The sequence below is a fragment of the Cibotium barometz genome, chromosome 44 (assembly GCF_041138505.1).
Source record: "Cibotium barometz isolate CiBa-2024 chromosome 44, ASM4113850v1, whole genome shotgun sequence".
In the NCBI taxonomy this organism is placed as follows: Eukaryota; Viridiplantae; Streptophyta; class Polypodiopsida; order Cyatheales; family Cibotiaceae; genus Cibotium; species Cibotium barometz.
Genome location: NC_141089.1, coordinates 32,181,556 through 32,192,025, shown reverse-complemented (window position 1 = coordinate 32,192,025; position 10,470 = coordinate 32,181,556). Strand labels below are relative to the sequence as shown.

General features: G+C 46.9%; 1 protein-coding gene across 2 annotated transcripts in view; it reads right to left on the bottom strand.

Moving 5' to 3' along the window:
* Positions 1–206: 206 nt before the first annotated feature.
* Positions 207–10,470, bottom strand: part of LOC147613216 (guanine nucleotide-binding protein alpha-2 subunit-like) — an 85,918-nt gene continuing 75,654 nt past the window's right edge. For both annotated transcript variants that reach the window (XM_086782482.1, XM_086782483.1), the window contains 5 exons: positions 1,619–1,753; positions 1,436–1,529; positions 1,290–1,349; positions 1,131–1,210; positions 207–988 (listed from right to left, as the gene is read on the bottom strand). In XM_086782482.1, coding sequence (XP_086638608.1) covers positions 811–988; positions 1,131–1,210; positions 1,290–1,349; positions 1,436–1,529; positions 1,619–1,753 — 547 coding nt within the window. In that variant the 3' untranslated portion in view covers positions 207–810. The remainder of the gene's footprint in view (positions 989–1,130; positions 1,211–1,289; positions 1,350–1,435; positions 1,530–1,618; positions 1,754–10,470) is intronic.

Here is a 10,470-nt window from a genome sequence, read left to right as displayed (position 1 = left end):
TCACTCTTATCTTTTGGCTTCTGATCCTTGTTTAATGATCTCTCACGTTCGTCCATCATAAATTTTTACACTGCTGCAACTCAGTACATGAACACATGAAAATTTGTGCAGCAGCAGAAACACAGATCAAACTGAACGGAATGTCTCCATTTATTCACGAACTTAGAAATTTTGTGCCTGCTCGAAGCTCACACAAACAGAGTCGCTCATAGCAAAACAATATTATTAATTTAATGGTATGATACCCCTTCCAAAAAGAAAAAATTGAAAAGTGTGAGCACTGAGCAGCTAGCTAAGGAGTCTCACCACCAGTACCAATCATACCCAAGAGCGTGCAGATATCCCAGCTCAGAACAGTGCGATGTATGTACTTATGTAAAGCACTCGATCATGGAACATGGTTTTGAGCAGCTTGTTTTTTCTCTTGGCAAACATCAAAACCTACTTTACTTTGATAGCACAGCCTTTGGAGCGATTTCGAGAGCTCTGCTGCGGCTGGAATGTCCAGCAAGCATATGATAGGATGGAATCAACCTGTTTGCATACCTGACAATGAACGCCTAAGGGCCTGATTGAGTACTAACAAAGTAATATATGCCCAAAGAGGCTTTATTGTTCTTCTCTATATTATCTTAAAGGAAGAGTTCTACAAAGCTGCCACGTGGTAAGAATTTGGAGGTTCGGGAAAGAGAGAGGATGTTTGAGGAAGTTTGGGTAGAATTTGATTTTGGAAGCCTCAAAAGACGTGCAAAGCACGGGTTCCCAACTAGTCTTTGTAATGTGAATAAAATAGAGACGTGTGGCAGCAGTTCACAGCAGACCAGCCTCTGTCAACCGTTTGCGAGTAAGGGTCTCGTCAACAAGATCAAAGGTCGCCTTAATAATGTTTTTGTCAAGGGCAGTTGTCTTGAAAATTTTGAAAACTCTGTTGGCATTGCTCGAAGGAGTGTTCTGGTCATAGACTTCTTTAAATTTTTGTTTGACAAACCTGTGGGGAACAAAGCATTCACGTTAGCATATATATCTCTGCATGCACTTGTCCCATACAATGCTCCCCATCATTGTCACTATGGCATCAGAACAACTAAAAAAACTATCGACAACAGCAACAGGCTGCACTGTATGCGTACTCATATGCATGATCAATCTCCCGACTACTTGATGTTGAAGGCTTGTAATCTTGAAACCATTCGCAGACAGTCAGAGGAACCTGTGTACACATTCAGGAGTTACGTTGCACTCTCTTCGTAGCAAGTTTTAGCACATTTCCTACAGAGAAAGAGACGTACCTTCAGTGCTTTCTGTTCGAATAAATCAAACTTGTTCAGGAATAGTAAAAATGAGGCTTTCTGGGATAAGGACAGGCCACCGATTGTCAATAGAATGATCTATCAATAGCACGCCCCCAAATAATGGAATAATTATGCTGACTGACCTCAAACCATGGCTGCTTTAAAATCCAATCAAACAGCTCCTTTGTCTCCATCATTCGATTCTTTGTGTCTTCCTCAAAAAGCATCTGATCATACCTGGAGTTCCAAGGCCAAGGTCATGGAAGCTTGGAAGGTGCACTCTTTACAAAACTCCTACTTGAGGGTAGCATTGGAGGTGCACTTACTCACTCAAAGCTGCACAAAAAATCACTGCAGTAACACCATCAAACAAGTGTATCCATTTCCTGCGCTCATTACGCTGACCTCCAACATCAAACAGCCTATAAACCCCCCCTTTCCTCCTGAATTCTCCATCTGGACTGTAAAGCATGGCAAAAGCAGACACGAGATCCAGAATCAGATTGCAAGAAGTATAATCCTTTCATCTTTAGTTTTTGACTTACTCTTAAGCTTAAGCCTTACCCTATGTTCCCCCATGATCAAAGTTGGGTCTCTCGGGTTTGTGACGAATTACCGGAGTCAAATTTCAAGCCCAATTGGCGTACCTGAATGCTGCGCCCTTCGCTGCCTGCCCATCTCCTCTCCCGCTGCCCCCGTCTCAGCTGCCCACGCTTCTCCTCTCTACTGCCCACGCTGCCCCGCCTCTGTTGCCCCCGCTTCCCTGCTGCCCTCCTCCGTGCCAGTCCTCTTCGAAGTTCTGCTGCCCGCCCTTTCCTTCTTGCCTTCCCTGCTTCTATCCCTCCTCCCCTGCAGTCTTCAGCACGGAACACTTCCCAATAGGGTTCAAATGGGCCTTTTTTCCATCAGATTAGTATCGTGGCTAATCATTCTCCCCCGGCCAGGCGAACCATTGATTTTACAGAAGCCAACGTTTGCGACGCTTTGCACCGAGATCGAAAAAGACGCCAAATCTTCGGGTCACACCCGGCCTGTCTCCAGCCCATGATTGGATATTTGCTGCATTCCCCTCGACTTTACACTCCACTTCAAAATTTTGAGCTTACTTGGGAGAGGCTTCTTCCAAGTGGACTTTGATGCTGAGGAAGCAGCCTCATAGGTGCTGAGGCCCAGGAAGATGTTCTTCCTACCCTACACCAGAGCTATTTCGACCCTGTTAAAGAAGACCTGAACCGCGTCCACGTACACACTCAGATTTCCAGGTCTTCCACATGCGTATTGGCTGATGCTTGAGGCCATTGAGTCAGCTCTAGTGTCGTAAAATTGGTAAAATTTGGGCTCATGGCTCTAGTTTCTCATGCCAGTTATGGAATCCCAAGGGTAGAGTACACAGGATCAGGTCACAGACTCACAAAAGAAAACAACACATAACTTGGACTTTAACAAGCCCTTTCACACAACGAACAAACACAGACATTTGACACACACACACACACATTTGTGCTATGTGGCACCACATTTATCATCACCACCCCTTGATACCAACCTCACCTACTCGTTTAGTGGCTTAGAGGTTGAATCATTACATAGAATAGAGTATATTTTCATCTTATGCTATGGAAAAATTAGGGTTTCCAAAAATCAGGTTTCTTAGAAATTAGAAATTTTCAAAAATTAGGGTTTAGGGTTGATATATGATGCTATAGGAGGCTGTAGCAACTCTCCAATGCTTGATATATGCTCTCAATTTCGAAAAATATTGAGAAATTAGGGTTTAATTCTTTAATTAAACCCTAATTAGGGTTTAATTAAGCACTATTGAGATAAGCACTATTTTCAAAAAATGATAAAAAAAACCCCGAATTCACATCCCTGACTTGATTTCTTGCAGCTTTGTATTGGTTGCATCAACATCGGAGGAAGAGATTGCACTGGTAGTGCTCTACACCAAATTCCACAAATTTTCTTTGATTAAATGAAACTTTACCTTCATTAACCACGTGTGGAAACCTTGGCCATTAAACTTGTCTATGAACATGTGAGAGCTCATAGTTGCAAAGAAGATAAAAGACTTTTTAGGGTTTTCAAAAATTAGGGTTTCCAAACCTAGGGGTTTTCATAAATGATGATGTAGCAACTTGTAGGAACCCTTTAATGTTTGATATATGTCCTAAATGTTGAGAAATGATGGGGGTTTTAAGATTAATGCTTTAATTAAGCAAGATTTGTAAAATTTTTGAAAAGCCCCAAATTCTCTGATGAATACCTTCTTTGTTTTGATTTCTGCAAGTGCTTGCTGCTACTGTTGTTTTTGTCACAACTTGATGCAAGTAGGCAATGGAGAAAGTCCTTTCTTCAAGTTGCTTCTACGAGCTGGCTGTTGGCACACAGAGTTGGGCATAGGCTATGGCATACGTGCAAGCTCACTCGTTGATCGCCATTGCAGAGACCAGAACCAATCGAAAAACACAAAGCATAGCTCAATTCCTAAACAGATGCATCACGTGTTACGATTGCGAGCTGGGAGGAAAGACGTGGAGACTACGGGAGGCAGATCTTGAGGTGGTGCACTCACTGTGTATAGTGGCTGCACTCCGTGTTGGCAATCAAGGTCTTACCTATGTGAACCCACTAATATAAGTGTGGTAATATGTTTGTGTGTAAGGCTATTAAGCCTGGTTCTGTGTGTGAAAGGCTATTAAGCCTGAATATGTGTGTGTGTGTGTGTGAACATCCCCTAGAAAAGGAGTAGACACCCACTTATGTGTTTATGTGTGTGAACGACCTCTTAGAGGGGGTATAATATCTAGATATTTGTGTTATGAAAGAATACAAGCTAATGTCACATCATTGATTTGTGTACTTTACTCTCTCTAGCATTCTCTCTCTCTCTCTCTCTCTCTCTCTCTCTCTCTCTCTCTCTCTCTATACGGATGGAGTACATGCCAAGAGCAAGAGTCCCAGGGTTGGCTGGCTACTCTCTCTCTCTCTCTCTCTCTCTCTCTCTCTCTGTGCTGAGATGACTTGTGCGCCTCTGCTCAATGCACACCCACCTGCACGCCTCTACCCGCCTCCGTGCGCACCTTTGTAGGCTGCCTCGCTGCTCTGCTCTGCCCGCTGCTGCAGGCTGCCTCGCTGCCCTGTGCGCAGGTCGCTGGCCGTTTTCCCGCCCACCCTTGCTCAGGCCCCCAAGGCACAACTAGTAGGGGAAAACATGTCTCAACCCCTGGAGGGGGAACAGGATGGTGAGACAACCTTTCACACCCCCACGAAGGCACCAAATGCCTACCGCAGAAGACTGAGGGAAGGAATCATGTCCCCTGGCTCACGAAGGATTACGAAGATGGCCTGACGAGATGAGGCCCTTTATGAGGAGATACAGCTTCACATAAGGACAGAGATGAACACCATGCGATAGGAGCTTGAAAAGGAATGGACCGAGCAGATGTATGCCCAAAGGAAAGTGATATACGAAACGCTGAAGGAAGAGATATATGTTCAATTGAAGGGAGAAATGCAAGCCCAAGTACGGGTTGCGATGGAATTAGCCTAAGCCTTGATGCACATGGAAATGAAAAAAGAGATGCAGAAATGGAAGGATGACATGCTCCGAGAAATTGGCACAACAGTTGCATCGTCTTCCTCTCAAACTTAGCCAAGGGGCTTCAGAGACAGTTGGATGCCTTACAGGACTTTTGCACTCAGCGGGACCTCTCTGTTAACCTTGGTTAACCAAGGTTATGGTCTTCAATACCTCTCGCCCCTTCACATCCAAATTGAGCTTCACATATAGAGGGGATCCCGTGGAGATTGTCTCATCCTATGTCTACCTTGGTGTCACTTTTAGTGGCCCACACTTCACCATGCTTCCTGCAGCACATGCCAAAGTGACACCGGGATATGCAGCCTTGAGCTTACTTGAGCGGCAGTGCTTCCAGGCACATTTCCAGGAGCCCAGGACGAACTCGTCACACTAGCCTTGATGTATGGAGCAGCCTTTTGGGGGCCAGATTTATCCGAGGAGGATTGGCAGCGAGTTGAGAGGCCCCAGGTCATGATGTTCTCCCATATGATCCGCAACAAACCATCAGTCGTCCCACACCAGATTATCCAGGTAGAGTTTAATGCAGCCTTGATGGTAGTGGATGCACTCTTCTAGACAGTCACATACCTCCATCGCATCAGTCACGTGGATCCCCACAAGTACCTGGGGCTTGCCTTGGAGTCCTCAAGAAAGCTAGCACTTGAGAGCCACTCTGAAGTATGGTATGCACTAGTTTCCACTTGGTTCTCAGTATATGGGCTGCGCATGGACCGCTTATCCCCCCCTTCAGTACAGTTTGGACTCCCCTTTTCTCCGGCTCTCTCACGAGGATATCAACTGGGTTATCCGATTAGATGTTCTCAGCCTCTACACCCATTGCACATGGATCACACCTCCGGAGCTCCCCACGAAGATGTACTTCTACAGAGATCACTTCCTCACACTCAGTGAGGATGGGTTCATCCAGTAGTCGGGCTACTTGAGTGTTCACATGTCCCATGCCATGTGGATTGCGATTGGCCATATACGGGTTTCATCCCACCGCCTCAGAGTGGAGACAGGTAGAGCTGAGCGCATCTTCAGAGTTGGGAAGCTCATACGGAGACCCAAAGAGGAGAGGATCTGCCGATTATGCCACACAGAGGTTTAGATGGAGGAGCATTACATATGCCACTGCCCAGTATACTATGAGATCCACGGGAGGTTTCACTGTCTATTTCGTGAGGGATTTGGTCCACTCTCTAGGATCATTGACTTCTAGGACTCTAGGCCTCTTCTTGCTTGAGCTCCGTAGACACAGGGACACCTTCTTGAGAGAGCTTCAGCCCAAGCCAGCCCTCCCCCTCCCTTGCTAGCCAACCATCACCAGTTTCTTCCAGACCCAGGAGGTGGAGGACACTATAGTGGATCTTGTGGACCCTCCACAAGTTGCTCCGGACCTACCTCGCCCAAGAGGAGTTACCTTGGACCGAGCCTCTGAACCCCAGTGTGCGATGCCCCCGGCCCCTCGGCCATCGGCCACGATCACCTCATCAGCTCCAAATCCAAGACATGCTCCACCACCATTGAGCTACCTTTCCATGTGACATAGCTAAGGGAGACATCTCGACCATACTCATTAGCCCCGTGCTTGATATTTTGGAGAGTTGTATACCATCTACTCAGAACTGATGCTGCGCTCATGTTTCGATGTTCTTAGTATTCCATCATGGACAGTTTTGTATCACCCCAATGAGATAGCTATGTTAATGTTTTCTTTCTATTTTATTTTCCATTCCATGATGAGATATGCCATGGACATTATTGTATCAATTTGGTCTCATAGGCCCATTGGGTCTTTAGTAGACGCTTAATATCCCGGGGAAGAACAGCAAGAGGGCATGGAAGATGTTTCAGGAGAGACACCCTGGTACTCCAATTACTGCACCTGAGGCATGGCATACTTATGCTAGAGAGCTCTATGATGCACCAGGACAGTCCCTCCCCCCCCCCCCTCCACTGGGAGCTAGATCGGCTAGCAGCACCTTTTTTACTATGCGGATGGTGCTAGATGCGATAGACAGGTTACAGAATGGAAAGGCACAGGATCATGATGGGCTAGTTGGAGAGCACTTCTCATATGCATGAGACACTTTGGCTCTGCTCATCGTACATGTGTTTAATTGTGCCATTTGTGAGGGTTTCCCGACAAGTTGGACAAAGCATATCATTGTACCACTCTTTAAGAGTGGGGACCCCAAGCAACTACAGGACGATCATGATTGGTCATTACTTGGCCAAACTATATGGCTCTATATTGGAGTTGGAGCTGAGCCGATGGGCAGAGAGGCATGGTCATCGAGCACATGGACAGGCTGGCTTCAGGAGAGGATTTACTACCTTTGATCACATACTAACACTTCGGGCACTTATTGAAGAGGGTAGGGCACAGAAGAGAAGGATATACTGCTGCTTTGTGGACTTCCGCAAAGCCTTCGATACCGTACCACGTGCCAGGCTTATGCACAGATTGCATGACATTGAGGTACCCGAGGATATGTAGTGGGGGATATATGCTTTGTATGAGTCTGTGATAGGCAGAGTCCGAGCTCCAGGTGGACTATCTGATAGGGTGACCAGCACGATAGGGGTGAAGCAGGGATGCTTGCTATCGCCCACCGTCTTTGGACTGTACATTGATGCGGTCTCTGATTATGTAGACAGATTGGGAGGCCCAGGGGCATGCCTGCCAGGGGTGTTGATACCCATCTTGTTATATGCTGATGATATTGTTCTAATCTCAGACTCTCCGGAGGGATTACAAAGACACCTGGATGCATTACAGGCTTTCTGTGCGGATAGAGATCTGACAGTGAACCTTGGGAAAACCAAGGTTATGGTGTTAAATGTTTAACACCACATAGGCATGGGTGACGAGATCAGAGCCTCAGTTCACTTTCCCAGGGGAGCCGGTAGAGTACGTCAGGTCATATGTCTACTTGGGAGTTACTTTCTCAGGATCGCATTTCTCCCTGAAGGAGGCAGCAGCAGCTAGATTAGCTCGAGGGCATGCAGCCTTGGGGGCACTTGAGAGGCAGTGTGCACACATACAGTTAGCCACGCACCAAATTGTGGCTATTTGATACGCTTGTCACACTGACCCTCCTGTACGGAGCTCCAATTTGGGGGCCCAGTATACATCACATATCTTAGAGAGGGACAGATGAGGGATGGAGGCAAATGGAGAGACCACTGATTATGATGATTGCCCGCATGATTCGGAGCAAATCATCAGTACCACATGAGATTGTTCGGGCTGAGCTGACCACTGATTATGATGATTGCCCGCATGATTCGGAGCAAATCATCAGTACCACATGAGATTGTTCGGGCTGAGCTGGGTGCCCCACCAGTAGTAACCGAGGCCCTATTCCAGGCAGTTACCTTTTTATAGCGGCTATGGGAGCTCCCTCAGCAGAGGTACTCCCGATTGGCATTGACCTCATCCATACAGTTGGCAGAGGATGGAGATACTCATTGCTGGTACGCTCGGATGAGATCATGGTTTGACCTACATGGTTTGCGGATAGAGGCACTACCACCCTTTCAATACAGTCTGGATTGTCTATTTTTGGATCTCACCTGCTCAGAGCAAAACCGCGTGATCAGGATGGATATCATCAGAGTGGACACAGAGAGGACATGGACTAGCCCCCTTGAGCCCTTAGGCACAAAAATAGCTCATTACAAGAGCCATTTCCACCCGGCGTACATGGATGTACACCTATCACATGGGATACGTTGTGCCATTGGACAGATCCGGACCCCATCACACCAGCTGCGGATTCAGATAGGGCGATATGTGCATCAGATCTTGGATGACCGCATTTGTCAGCTATGCTACAAGGAGCTAGAGACAGAGAACACTACATTTGCCGATGTACAGTCTATTATGAGATACGAGGGAGAGGGTTTTGGGCCGTTATGCAGGGTCATGGAGTTTGAGGATCAGAGATGCCTGAGATTGTTTCTACTTGAGCTCAGGAGACACAGAGAGACCCTCTTGGCAGACAGGAGGCCGAGCCATGATGTACCTGGACAGAGGACCCTGACAGATTTCTTCAACACCAGCACCAGCAACCCAGCCCACACACCTCTTGATACCTCCTCCATTGGGCCATCAGGACACTGACCACACTCCCAGGGAGTCACCACTGATAGAGCAGTTATCTTATGTCGTGCTCGTCGGCCACGCCCACCAGGATCCCGACCACGGCATCCTCACCATCGCCAGATCAGAGTCATTATTGCTCATGGCGGAGATACTTGATCTAAGGAGAGGGCAACACTTCAACTGATCAGCATACATGGATCTACTTGATATACATTTTTCAGTATTTTCCAGTATTTTCTACTCAGTATCATCTCGGAGTCTTACAGTTCTGTTCTTATAACTGTAGGACAATCAGTTTATTGTACTTTTTAGTTTCATTTAGTTGTTCTCTTTGATGAGACACCAACTTCAAATGTACTCTCAGTTTTGGTCTCATAGGCCATTATGGCCTCTTAGAGACGTTAATATATCAGTTCATTTCATTTCATTTCTCTCTCTCTCTCTCTCTCTCTCTCTCTCTCTCTCTCTCTCTCTCTCTCTCTCTTCCGACGCTTTGTGCGAAAGAAGAATCGGGATTACCTGGCAAAGCTCGAGACAGAGTTGTACCAATTATTCTTGAGTCAGGATAGTAAGAGGGCTTGGAAAATGTTCCAGGAGAGGCAGCCACCTACCCCGATTACGACACCTGAGACTTGGCACGAGTATGCGATGTCCCTATATGATGTACCTGGATAGTCTCCCATTCCACGCCCGCCATCACCTCGACCAGATAACACTATTGTGTCGTTGCTTAAGAGCGGGGATCCCATGATGCCCAATAACTATCGTACAATCATTATCTGGCTAAGATATACGGATCCATCTTGGAGCATGAGATGAGCCGGTGGGCAGAGAGGCAGGGACAGAGAGCAACTGGATAGGCTGGTTTTAGGAGGGGATACACCACACTCGATCATATACTCAACCTTAGAGCTCTTATTGAGGAGGGACGAGCACGAGGACGGAGGATATGTGGACTTCCGCAAAGCATTTGATACAGTACCACACACGTGCCAGGCTTATGAGGAGACTATAGGATATTGGTGTCCCTGAGGAGATGCAGTGGGGAGTACACACTTTGTACGAGTCTGTGAGTACGTGCCCCAGGGGGCTTGTCGGATGCAGTGAACAGTACTATTGGGGTGAAGTAGGGCTGCTCGCTTTCACCCATGCTCTTTGGGCTATACATTGATGAGGTCTCAGACTATGTGGATAGATTGGGTGGCCCAGGGGGGGCGAGCCTAGCTGGGGTCTTGATACCCATCCTACTCTATGCAGATGGCATTGTGCTTATCTTAGACACTCCTGAGGGACACAGAGACACTCGGATGCATTGTAGTCTTTTTGTGTGGACAAAGATCTCACAGTGAACCTTGGTAAAACCAAAGGTTATGACATTTACTACCACACAAGCATGGGTGACTAGAACACGGACGCAGTTTACGTTTAGAGGAGAGCCAGTTGAGTATGTCAGATCCTGTGTGTACCTGGAGGTGACCTTC